This window comes from Malania oleifera, chromosome 1 (genome assembly GCF_029873635.1).
Source record: "Malania oleifera isolate guangnan ecotype guangnan chromosome 1, ASM2987363v1, whole genome shotgun sequence".
NCBI lineage: Eukaryota > Viridiplantae > Streptophyta > Magnoliopsida > Santalales > Ximeniaceae > Malania > Malania oleifera.
In genome coordinates this window covers 148,408,973-148,422,947 of record NC_080417.1, presented here as the reverse complement: position 1 = coordinate 148,422,947, position 13,975 = coordinate 148,408,973, and the positions used below count along the sequence as shown (strand labels likewise).

General features: G+C 34.8%; 1 protein-coding gene across 2 annotated transcripts; it reads left to right on the top strand.

Moving 5' to 3' along the window:
- Positions 1–1,738: 1,738 nt before the first annotated feature.
- Positions 1,739–6,562, top strand: LOC131165512 (uncharacterized). 2 transcript variants are annotated; one of them, XM_058123391.1, is made up of 9 exons: positions 1,739–2,177; positions 2,617–2,673; positions 2,951–3,003; positions 3,110–3,161; positions 3,541–3,606; positions 3,691–3,750; positions 4,917–4,962; positions 5,784–5,825; positions 6,270–6,562. In XM_058123391.1, the coding sequence occupies exons 1-9, from the start codon at positions 2,066–2,068 to the stop codon at positions 6,331–6,333; spliced, it is 552 nt and encodes a 183-aa protein (XP_057979374.1). In that variant the 5' UTR covers positions 1,739–2,065; the 3' UTR covers positions 6,334–6,562. The 2 variants fall into 2 exon arrangements, with proteins under 2 accessions (XP_057979374.1, XP_057979385.1); XM_058123402.1 differs by having other exon boundaries at positions 1,748–2,181.
- The last annotated feature ends 7,413 nt before the right edge of the window (positions 6,563–13,975 follow it).

Sequence of the window (13,975 nt, the reverse complement as noted above, 5' to 3'; positions counted from 1 at the left end):
TGTGAAGCTTCGGGTTTCATAGCGTAGTTCCGTATTAGTGTGACGACACTGACCGTATGTTTTGGGAATCGTATGTACTGGAATGAATTGGTGAAAATACTGGAACTGTATGGAAATGTTTTCGAACTGTATTGTATTGTATAGTATTATGTTTTGCGTAAAATAACACTGGTATACTACACATTGATATAACCTACTTTCTTCCTTACTGAGAGGTGTCTCACCTCGAATGTACGTACAATGTTTTCAGGTCCATCAGGTAGCCGTATTTAGCATCCTAGCAATCGGAAGCGGGGGTGACATTAGCTGCCGTTAGTACCTGATCAGGTACGAGATTTTGTAACCGGGTTGTCGTGATGGTTTTGTAGACACCCGGAGTATGTACGATATTTATGGGATTGCATACCTTAGTATTGTATGGGTTCGTGTATCCTAACTTTGTACAGAATCTGGTATGATATGTTGTATAGATAGATGAAACATTTTTCGCTGCATAACTGATGAGTACGGATGTATATGTGTATGTGTATAGTGCATCCGTGTATCCCACGGGGTCAGACCCTCTTATTGTATGGTATCATGTATGTTTGAATTGATACAGAGACAGGTTAGGTTACTATATTCACACCCAGGACCCATCTGCAGGTTTAGGGCGTGACAATTACAATGACAGTTTTATACTGAATTGTGAAAATGAATCATGTTACTGTTTTATTTTATAAATTACATTATATGGTTTAAGAACCCTGATGGACCAGATATGTAAAGGAAGCTCAGTATCGTAGTTAGTGAGGTATGTTAGTGCAACCACAATATTCTGAGAGTGTTGGTAATTGGATTGTCGATTTGACTAAAGAAGCGTTGTGTACCCCATGGAGTCTGAACCAAGCTGGGTAGGTAAATTGGACTTACAGACGAGTATATTGACTTAGCTTGGTGGTAGGTCAGTCAGGACTAAGTCTAGTTTTCGGACTGCACAACTCGATCATAGGGGTTATACATGATGTTAGTCTAGTCAGGGAGGTTCTTCTATGCATATATGTAGACTTATGTAAAAAGGGCTATTTATTGAGTCGGAGTATGTTTTGAAAAGAAGAGTATGCATTTTCAAATATATAGGTGCGAGTACAATTTTATATACTATATCATTTAACGTTAATTAATGGATGTATTTTGTTTACACTAAAACACATGTTAGCCACACACTAATAATAATCTATTCTATCTTATTGAGAAGTGTCTCACCTCAATAATTTTATCACATTTCAGGAAATACAGGGGGCCGAGCCTAGCATGCTCTGGGGCTGGGATTAGAATTTAGAGTTTCATTATTAGTGCTTGCGAGATACTGGTTGTATTATGTTTTTTGTTTATTTTGGGATGTAATATGAATACTTTGAGGTACATGTGTAATTATGATGGTATTAGAACTCTGGTATAGTTTTGAGATTTAAAATATTTTTCGTTGCATGATTTTAAATTGAGCTATGGGCAGGTGTACCCGGTACCCCACTTTGGCTTCATGTCGTTATATTGTGGTATTAGAGATTGTGAAATGAGTTTATTTATGGATTAGTAGGTTCGTGGTGCTACAAAAATTGGTTATAGTTACTCATTTAATTGTTTATATTTTTTAAAAAAATTATTTTCATAATTAAATGAGCCCTAATTTTTTATTTTTTATTTTATTTTATTTTTGTTGTGCAAATTTTCAAGTTATTAAGAGAGCCAGTGTTAGTGGCATTTCGATCTTCGGCACCCTTGCTTCGGTGCTCCACACCCCCCCGACCCCCCCCGGCCGGCCCCTTCCTTCATCGTATTTCACTTTTCACATATTTCTCAACCTACTCCATTTTTAATTTTTCATTTTTTTCCCCCCGACCGATTCTTTCAAAACCCCTGGATTTCCGTATAACCCTATAACATTAATCGATCACTAGTTCACTCGTTTCCCACCCCCAACGATGCATGTTTGATGTATATGCGTAGCTTTGGACCTTCTGATTTTTGTCCTAGCGATGATGATGGGTTCCGTTTGAATTTGCATCAGAGCTCATAAGAAGACATGTCGAAATTGTTCACCAGGATTGCTGGGTTCTTTACCAGCCGAACGTTCGTGGGTAGGGACAAAGCAGGGAACAGATACTTCACCAGAACGGAAGAGGTTGACGGTATCAGTAAGTGGGTCTCGCTCCCTTTAATTCGTCTTTGCTTTTATCTCTTAAACCCATCTGCGTGTTTCTAATTATGAGGTATTGGGTATGTTCATTCACAATTTATTCGCATTTTGATTTGATAAATTGTACACAAACAGCATTAATTCTTCCAAGATTTTATTGTGATGTATCTGTTTATCATCCAATTGGGTTGTTTTCTAAATTATAAGCTTCTTAAGAAAGTTGAGTTCTGCTTGGTTGCTGAGAAAATGTCGTTTTTAGAATTGTGTACTAGTTTCTCTGGGTTATTACCGTGGGCAAGGGTTCTACTGTGCACTACCATTTGAGAAACTTATCAGTAGTATGAAACAATTTTAGTCGTGGTTGTGGTCGTGTGCGTAAATTATTCACTGTAGTTATATTTATACATTTTGATATTATTTTCCTTTGGTTTTTCAAGTGAAAGAAAAAAGATGGGTGATATTCAAAGGGGAGGAGGATCCAACGTCCATTCCAGGTAAAGCTTCTGGGACAACCACATTTTTTGTCCTCTCAAATTTAATAACTCGTCTGAATCTATTTGAGAGTAGTATCTACTGGAATATGCGGAAAGATTCACTTTGTCTGGTAACTTTGTTATCTTGGCATTCTGAGATGGCTTGCTAAACTAGAATTTGCTCAGCAAAATATGTTGTATAGGTTTGTTATTAGGTAAACTTTCTTAAGAAAATAACTCTTTTGCTTACATGTGTTTTTCCCGTGCTCAAAGTTTGTTTACAATTTGATTATTCTAGTTGAATGGATATGCTGGCTGAACGGGCAGCGCAGAAAAGCTCCAACTCCAGAGGTAAAGTATTAATGCAGAAGATATGTCTGAAAGTGTATATGACATGTGTTATGTGATTTTTATCTCTTAAAATATAATGCTATGAGCATAATCTTTTCCTCTGCAGGAAATGATTGAGCTGGAGGCAAGGCGTGAACGCATTAGACTTAATGTTGCTCGTATGTGTTATTAGAACTCGATTAATGTTGCTTGTATGTAATTATTAAAACTTGACTTGACTATTCTGAGTTATTCTTTCTGGTTTGCATGTAATCTCATATTTAATGGTTTCTTGTCAATAAAAGATTTTTTATTTCAGCTAAAAGCTGTTTGAAAAATGACATGTTCTTTCATTGTTTTTTCTTCCTTTCAATTTGACAATCTATCTGTTAATGTGTACTGGGCATGGTTCTTTATAAGGGTTTTTCCATTAGAATCCATTTTTCTTATAGAAATGTTCAACATTTGTTTAGATTTTACTCCATTAATCATTGTTCTTTTATTTTACTAAGTTCTCAGATTTTACTCCATTAATCATTGTTCTTCTATTTTACAAAGTTGTCAAGAAAGAAGAAGAGGAAAGGAGAGCCAAAGAAGGGATTTCCCGTAAAGTCATGAACACTGGTCAGCTTCTTACTGAAAGTAAAATTTTGTAATTGCTCTATGATGTGTATGCATCTGCTTATTTGTTCTACTCCATGTGTTCAGGTAAAGTTGGAGGTCCAGATTTGAAGAGTTTCGTTAGGCAATTTCCATCTGCTTCAGAAGGTACTATGTTTCTCTTATTCCGTGATGCATATATTGAGGAACCTCTTTTCAACCTATCAAAATATGTTACTATGTGAAGTAAGGTATTAGATCTTATAGAGTCTCTAGTATTTAACTGTTTTTGTCTTTCACTCATCAACACATTGTAGTTAAGCAAAATATGGAGACATTACCACCACAGCACTTGGTGTAGTTTACAATTCAGAGTAGCATTGCACTGTTACGGGCAATATTTTGAAAGGCGAAGTGCTTTATTTATTTTTCTATGCCTCTGGCCCTCAAGGCATTTTGGGCATGCTTCGTTTTTATGAGAGCTTAAAGCAAGCTTCAGTTGAGCCTTTTATAGCATTGGTTACAATAATAGCAGCTTTGCCTTATAGCTATAGCTGAATTCGTCATAAAGCTCTTGCTTCCTCAGAAAATGGAAGTGCTAGCAAGTTCCTTCAACTGCTAGAGTCACCTTGTTTTCTTGAGTGGTCCATTCCAACTCATTTGATTAAAGCAATAAATTGTCCAAATCATGAGTGGTCCACTCCAAAAAATAGTTTTATTAAGAAAGAAGAGATTACAAGGAGTACAAGATGTCCAGCCAAATTGTAAAACATACTTTTATTATTATTTTTCTACCATCACAATTCTAATTTGTGTTTCCTGAAAGCGTATTTTCTCAGGAACATGTAACTTGACATGTTAGAATCAAGTAAAAAGGCTAAATTCAAATTTTAAGATTAAAATATGAATGTCTATGCTAGAAACATGAGCATTGAGTAGTCATTACATTAAAGCATTTTTTCAATGCTACACAATCTTATGCAATCCAATAATCGCCCAAGTTTCATCTCACCTCAGCAAGTGGTGAACCGTGAACCTTCTGCTTGAATCAAATTCACACCAATAAACCATCTGATCCAGCTCCATATATCTTAAGTACTTAAGAGTCATAGATGGACAAGATAATAACCATTCATGTTGTCAATGACCTGTAATTGAGAAATTGTCAGGTCACAAGACTTATAAAATATGTCAGTAGCATCTGACTGATTTTTTTTCTTCTTTTCTTTCCTTGAGTTGTATTAGAAAATGTTCATTTTTTTAAAGTAGAATCTTCATCATCACTTTGGTGCTTACAATTTATTCATTATGGTGTCTTTTTTTTTTATCTAAAGGTGACAGACTGAAGAAAGCTTCTGATGTGAGGGATGATGGCAAGAGGTCGGTCAGCTTTAATTTTAACATGTGTTATACCCAAATACTATTACCAAAGATGCCAGTGTGACAAAAATAAATGAAGAAATAAGAAGATAAAAACTGGAATCTCTGTGGGTTGTAGCCTGTATTATAAATGATATTATAGTACTATGATATCTAATAGAACTTCTGTACTCAAATTATCTCCAACTCCTCTTCTTCATGATTGAAAATCTCAGTCTGGACTCCCCTCCCCCATTCTTCCCCCCCATTTACACCCTGCTTAATTAATGCTTTGCTGCTACAACCAGACCTTACTGCCTGTCCTACTCAGGGCCATCTTACTGTGTTTTGTGTCCTTTATTTAACTTTCATATATGGTTTTCTATAAACCTTTTATTTTTTCAGTTTGATGCCCCACCTGGATATCCTCCACCTGTCCCCTTTGCTTTCCTTCCTTTTTCTGAAAGGAACAAAACAAAAGAAAGACCCGAGGAACGAAAAAAGGAAACTCCTATTTGTGTGATAATTGATAGGAAGAAGTGAGCTAGCTGGTGATGAGGAAGTTCTATTCCTTGCTTACTGTTCTTGATATCTGAACTGTGGGTTATGATTGAGGAAAATGAGTCGTAAATTGTTCTTTTTTAGTTTCTTCTCTTTGTACCCAGCTTTTAGGGCTCAAGAGTGATTTCTAGTTCGTTTCCCACTTCAGCTATAGTTTGGTCTTCCAAATATTTTATTGTAGAAGTTTGTAGATCCATAACTGAAAATGCATGTAAAGCATATGCTCCATTGAATGTTTTTTGGTTGAGACCCATATTGATCGCATCTCTTTTTATTTACAGGAATTCTGAGGGGGCAGAAAAGACATTACCGTTTCAAGAAGAGTAAGTTTTTGTGGCTTTAGTTCCTTGTATGTGCATCAACCCTAGGAACACCATAAAAAAACTACATTGGAAGAGAGGTGGGTTGCCACTGGCATCTTTCCTAAATCCCATCCCTCCAGTGTTAAAGAGATGCCCCACTGACTAGAGGGACAATCAGCATAGTTGGTAACCGTTAGGATTGTCACCCCCCCTAACTGGAGGATGTTTGGGGTGGGGGGGGGGGGGGGGTGTTGCCGTGCTTCTCGAGGAATTGAACTTCCTAAATATAACTGCCAAAGTGACCGTTTTTATGGTCTGAGCCACTCAGTGCTTCTCGAGGAATTGAACTTCCTAAATATAACTGCCAAAGTGACCGTTTTTATAGTTTGAGCCACTCGTCTTCGTGATTTTCATTTGCAAGATTATGCACACAAGTGATGTGACATTGCGAAACTGTATTTTCAGATCTTCAGAGCCAACAGGGTCTGGTGCATCCTTTAGGCCCGGGACATGGCAACCACCGACATGATGGTTATTCAAAGCTAATGAACCGTACGAAGACATTAATCCTTGCTGCGCTTAATTGCCCTAATGCTTCTGGTTTAGCCACTGAAGTAACTTCTCTGATAAAAGTCAAGATTCTTACATGAAGCTTATTATGCAATCTCTCGCATGTATCCCTCTCATTCAATGCATGTAGAAACTTTATTCTTGAAAATTTTGGTCATCAATATAAAATCATCATTAACAATTTGAAATTTTCAGCATGTCTGTCACTGTGCACAATTTTTTTTTTCTTTTTTTCTTGATTAAATGAAAGAAGGGGCTTTGGAAGGCAAGAAAGTAAATGGACAGACATAACACTAGGGAAAGGTATGTTCTTATGAATCGTCTGATACGCAATATTTAAATGAAATTAATCTTGATATTCTTATATGTTTGACATGTAATATTTTATTTTATTTCCCTCTCATTGAATGAAATCAAGTAAAAGATTTGATTTTATCAATTGATTATCATATTCTCCATCCAAATTTTGAATCCGATCTTTATCTCATTTCTTTCCAAACATGAAAGCTAATGCTCATCAGCTTGGTAGTATGCAATTTCACATGCATAAAGGATTCTAAATTCGTTGAGAACTTCAAATGGCAAGCGTAGACTATGTAGTGCTGTTCCCACTCACGCACATTGATTGATTGGTGTCTTCTTTTTAAGGAAGAAAGAAACATGTAAATGTTTCCAGAGTAGCCAAACAATTCCCCCCCACCCTCACCCTCTTTTTTTTTTTTTATGAGTTAGGGTAAAACTATATTGACCAAAATAGATATGTATAGAATACACTGGGCATACCCAGGCAGAGGGGACCTAATTCCCCATCCAAGATGCAGAAAAATCAACAAGATACATCAAGAGTCTTTATCAAGGCTAAGTCAATAATCTAAATGACAGACCATCTGAAAGAAAATTATCTTCCACTAATATCAATCAATAGTATGAAGGCCAAACTTGTCAAAGACCTCTTTGTAAGTGTCTCTGAACCATCGGGATCAGCTCATCAGTGGAAATAGATTTGCCTTCGAACCTCCTCTTGTTCTTGAAGTGCCATATGAAGCACACCGTGGTTGCCATGCAGATTCACTTTCCCACAGAATGAATCCTAGATCCCTTTGCCTCTTTATGTAGTCATTTCAGAGTAGCTTTCAAGGTTGTCATATCTCTCCTCAAACTCAGCCACGCTCTAATCCGATCCCATACACGAGGAGAAGTTGCATTTAAAAAAGAGATGATCTATGGTCTTTGATTCCAAGCCACATAGAACACACGTTTGATCAATGTCATCACCATAAATCTTGTCACTAGTGAGCAACTTGCCTTTGATGCCTAACCACAAGATGAAGGCATACTTAGGAGTACAACCGCTCTTCCAAACCTCTTTGAATCAGGGAACTTTGACTTCTTTATTTCTCCAGAAATCATATCCCACGGAGGACTTTCCCCCACATTATCTTAACAATCTATCTACTTCTAACTGATTCCCACAACTTTGCAATATTTGGTTTTTAATCTCAATCATATTTTTAAAAAAAGGGAAGGGGGGGGGGGGGGAGTCTTCGTGTTTAGAAGATACCACCCACAGAGTACATCCCTTCAAGTAATAGTGATGTACCCATTTAGACCATAATGAGTCCTTCTTATCATGAATATTCCATAAAGCACAAGAAAGAAGTGCCTTATTCCAAGCTTTAATATCAAATACTCCCAGCCCACCTTCAGTTTTAGGAAGACATACCTCCCTCCATGCAACAAGAGGCTTTTTCCTACCACCACAAAGAAAGGTCCTGCAAAGTTTCACAACATGCTTAAGGACATTGTTCGGGATTGAGAAAATTGCAAGCCAAAAGCACTCCACCCCTTAGACAATTGAATTGATAAGTTCCAATCTACCTGCATAAGATAAAGTATGACCAGGCCATCCAAAAAACAAGTTGCCAATTTTATCAATAAGTGGAGAGTAATGCATAGCATTTAACCGAGAAGCTGCAAGAGGTATACCAAGATACCAGAATGAGAACTCCCCAATATTGAAACCAGTTGTTTGTTTGATACCTTCCAATTCATAATACTTAACTTTAGCATAGAACAAATTTGATTTCATGCAGTTTGCAACCAGACCCGATGATTCAATGAACTTTTTAAGGCATACCATAAGAAGATTAACTGAATTATAGTCTCCTCTAGAAAACAAAAGCAAATCGTCTGCAAATGTCAAATGGGAGATTTTCAACTGTTCGCACTTTGGGTGAAATTTGAAACCAGAGTATCCCTCAAAGGATTTCAACAATCTTGATAAGTATTCAAGACATATCGCAAATAACAGAGGGGAAAGGGGGTCACCTTGTCTGATGCCTTTTCTACCTTTGAAGAATCCATGAAATCCCCCATTTAGAGAGATAGAGAAAGTCGTGGTAGACAGGTGGAAAGTTAAGTAGGATAAGCATCTCTTCCAAGAACTTCCAAGAAACTGAGTCGTAAGCCTTTCTAAGATCTATTTTCAACATGCACCTTGGAGACACCCTTTTCCTTGCATAATTTCTGACCAATTCCTGTACAAGATAAATGTTCTCAACCATGCTCCTTTACTTTACAAAAGTTGATTGAGCCGAATTGATAATGTACTCAAGACACGGCTTAATTCTTCCTGCAATTACCTTGGCAATAACCTTATACATAATATTACAACAGGAAATAGGTCTATAATCACCTACCGAGGATGCAAAATTAGACTTTGGGACCAAGGCAATTACCGTGTGGTTAATGTGACGCCCCGATTTTCGTACAATTTTTTTTTCATAAACAATAATAAATAAATAATTTACACGTCATCAATAACATCCACAAATCGGCCACGTCAACAACCTTACTAACATTCGTACGACCCGACCCGCATTGGGTATCAGGTAAAAATTCATTTATTTCATTATTACAACCTAACAGTGGAAGACAGTGTATTTATATCATTCAGAATACAATATCCAGAGTATCCACATACACACATATACATCATTATCACAAATCCAAAAACTACTCAACTATAGAGGAAATTACACGCCCCTTAATCCAAAAACTCACCTTGTGTGTCAGGGTCCCAGCTCCCTATAATCACGGAGTTCTATCACCTGGTCTATTCCTGCTTCATGAAAAATTTAGATAATTTGGGTGAGATACATCTCAGTAAGATGGAATAAATTATTTACAGTGTGTGGCCATATGAGTTCAGTTATAATACACTTTACTTTTCAAACCATCGTTTCATCTGAGAAAATACACTGATATACACTTTCTTATAATCATATAGATATACAACACAAGATTTTATAAACTTTAAAACCATTTCTTAAATTCAATAATTTTTAACACATATTTACCGCGAAGTTCCTGAGAATAGGGAAGGTTACCCGCGCATACAGGTAGCTTCCCTCTACCCTAACACGTTATGCAGTCAGGAATGACTATATCTGATACCTACCAAGGCTCTCACCTTACTCAGTAAGCCCTCAAGCGGAGAGTTTCACTTCGCCTCAATTATTTATTTTATAAAACGCACACTCTTTCATTTCTCATAATCATTTCCCATTTTAACTCATTATATATCTATGTATACATAAATTCACATTTATGTACTTTACATAATACATTAGATCACATAATTTCCATTTTCAACATATTCACGATTTCCATACTAAGCATACCTCCCCAACGGCATCAGTAGGAATCTCACAAACACACACAGTCTCCATACTGAGCATACCTCCCCAACGGCATCAGTAGGAACTTCACAGACACACATAGTCTCCATACTGAGCATACCTCCCCAACGACATCAGTAGGGACTTCACATACACACATAGTCTCCATACTGAGCATACCTCCCCAACGACATCAATAGGGACTTCACACACACACACAGTCTCCATATTGAGCATACCTCCCCAACGGCACCAATAGGGACTTTACATACACACATAGTCTCCATATTGAGCATACCTCCCCAACGACATCAGTAGGGACTTCACACATAATTTCCATACTGAGCATACCTCCCCAACGGTATTAGTAGGAATTTCACAACACAATTTTCATATTGAGCATACCTCCCCAACGAAATTAGTAGGAAAGGAATACCACCCACCCGCAATTGTTGTGCAGTATTGGCATGTCATCAATCATATTTCAATATATCTCAATTCAATTCATTATAAATATTCTCATCATTTTCTGTGCACTTTCATTATCTCATAATAATATATATCATATTTCAAGTATTTCCACATTTCTCAAAATACTCATATCAACAATTTGTAAAAACTCATTTCTCATACAAATAATTTTCACTTACAAATAAATACCACATTTCATTATTTTCCAATACAGTAATTCACAAAATCTCATTTTTTAGGTAAAACATTTCTACTCACATATAAATACCATATTTCATTATTTCTCACTAATCACATCAGTAATTCTCATTTCAATATTTTCTCATAAATTACTCATCGTTATATTTTACATTCAAAAATATCACAATTTACAATTACTCAAATGCCACACAATTTATCTGATATTTATATCATAATAATTTTCAAACAAAATATCATATGTTCATTTTCACATATTAATTCAAATAATCATTTTAAAAACACTGCTATAATTTATTGACAAAATATCATATGCTCATTTTTACTTATTAATTCAAATAATAATTCTAAAAACACTGTTATAATTTATTCCCCTTACCTGACTTATTGAGAGTCTCGTTAGAATCCCAAATCCTACGCCATTGACGCTCGAAATTTCACTCCTTCAATTTGCATTTTTTCAGATTAATTAATCTATTTCTCCAAAATAATACCCATCTAATCTTCCCTAAATTTCATATACCTCAAATTAATATTTAGACTAACATTTAACAGTCCCACTTAATTTTTTCTGAATTTTACGTGTGGGTCCCAAAATTACACCCGCGGTGCTCATACGGGCCTTAAATTTCAATAATCTTACTTCAACTTCAAATGCTCAACATTTTAACATTTTTAAATTAATCCTAATTAATTAAAAATAAGCCCCTTAATAACCTCCGTACGTTTTGCCCATGACGACATTACGAGAATTCCGTCCCGCTAGACTTGTAGAGAATCATCCCTAAATTCTTTTGGTGGTGTCCGTTCGTCGATTGAGCTTATATTTTGTAAGAAATTAAAAAAAAAAAGGCAAATTAGCTTACCCTAGGAGATACGTTTACGCCGCTCCTACAACCGATCTGCTCCGGTAGAATTGACGGCAGCGGAGAATGGAGTCCAGCGGTATCTTCCGATTTTCGATCGGACAAAAATCCGCTACGAAATCAAGGAGAGAGAGAGAGAACCTGCGTTGCAGGAAAAAGAAAAAGAAAGAAGAAGAAAAGAAGAAGAAGAAGAAGAAGAAGAAGATTCTGGATAATAATAATAATAATATATTTAATTAATATTAATAATAATATATTTTATTAATAAAAATAAAAATAAATTTTAATTATTATTATTATTATTATTATTATTTTTTAAAATTAGATTAATTAATTAATTAATTAATTTTTTATTTTTTATTTTTTGGGAATCACCACACTAAACTTACATAGTCTCTTTTCGGGTTATTAAGTTGTTTGAGCATCTTCCCTGAAGAAAAAAATTCCATCACTGCTTTCGTGAAGTCTTTACCCACTGTGCTCCAAGCTTCCTTAAAGAAACACGCTGAGAACCCGTCAGCCCAGGAGATTTTCCATTTCCAATACTAAAAACAACACTTTTAATTTCATTTTCTGTAATAGGGGCCATCATATAATTAATTTGGGAGTCATTGAGGACGGGGCCATTATTCATTATTTGTCTGTCTACTGCAGCAATTGTTGTATCCTCCACACCCAACAGTTGTTTGTAATAACTGATGAATTCTTCGGCAACTTGCATCATCGACTGAGTCTGGTTTCCATTCTCCAGTGTAACAGAAGATATATGGCTCCCGTTAATCTTCCTCCTCATCAAAGCGCGAAAGAAGGATGTACTCCTATCACACTCTTTAAGAAATTTTGTTTTAGCAATCTGGCCATGAATAATTTGTTAGCATCATGGGTTTCTTAAAGGTTAGTGGTTAAAGCTTGAGATATCCTTATTAGAGATCTTGGGTTCGAGTTCAAGAAGGGGCGGGAAAGTTATGGGATGGGAGATTCTCTCTCTCTCTCTCTCTCTCTCTCTCGTTGTGTAATCCAAGCCTCGTATGGGCTCCCAATTGATTGAAAAAAATAAAAATAAATAGTGCACACCTAGTGTACTTACTCCAGGTTATATTTTAACAGGAAAAAGTTACAAAAACCTACTAAAATTATGTTTGGGTGTATCTTGGATTTAAATTTTTTATGAATGAAAATTAAATTTAAGCGGTGTTTAGGAGCATACACTTAAATTTGAATTTATGTGAATATGAAGGAATTCGATAACTTCTTTTGTTCAAAATGCTTTAAGCTTGAATTTTACGCTTTTAAATAAGGTTAGTGTAATGTTATATTACAACAACAATAACAACAAAACTAAGCCTTAGTCCCATTAAGTGGGGTCGGCTATATGAATCATTTTCTGCCAATTTATGCGATCATGGACCATTTCTTTTGATAGATTCAAAGATATTAAATCCTTACTCACTATCTCCTTGCAAGTTATTTTAGGTCTATTCCTACCCCTTCTACTGCCCCCCACTATAATGTTATATTACACTTTATTTGAATTCATGCAAATTCAAATTCTTATTTTCTTAAATTTGAGTTTTCATAGGTGGAAGCATTTTTTTTAGAAATTATTTAATAACAATTTTTATGGACATTCTTAAATGCAAGAGAATTTTCTTGGTTAGATAGTGTGTTTATGTATATCAATATATGTAAATTATTAAAGTTATACAAAATTTTGTATAATTTATTGCATAGAAAGAAAAAAAATCTTATTAATTTTTAGTTTATACATGTTGATAAAAATCAGAAAAAAAGTGACATTATAAAAAATTAATATTATTAAAAACTAACTATCACTAATTTAGAAGATAAAACAGTTAATTCAGTTATAAAATAGGCAAATTTAATTTGTACATTTGAATACTACATAGATTTCTTTATATTAAATTACAACTAATGGATTGTATTGTAAACGAAAACATCTAAGTTTTTATGATTTTAATGTTATGACAATTATTGTGGAGTTAAAGTTATGATTTATTATTTCACCTTTTACTTAAAAATATCTTTAAAATTAAAAGGAGGATTCTATACATTGACTATAAACAAACTATTTTGAATATGAATAAAAATATTAAGCAACAAAAAATAAATATATCCAAAAATAATTATTACAAAAATGAGAATACTAAAATACACTTATTCTATATTTAGATAAACTTTAGATTTGGTGTTATATTGGATTTAGATAAGATATAAAATAAAATCATATTAAAATTTAGATTTGAAATGTATGCTTCTAAAGGCAACATTATAGTATAATTTTTAAAAAATGAACACATTTATAATAAGTTAGGCATAACATGTATAGAAAATAATATTAAAAAAAAAGTTTCGGCACACGAGATAA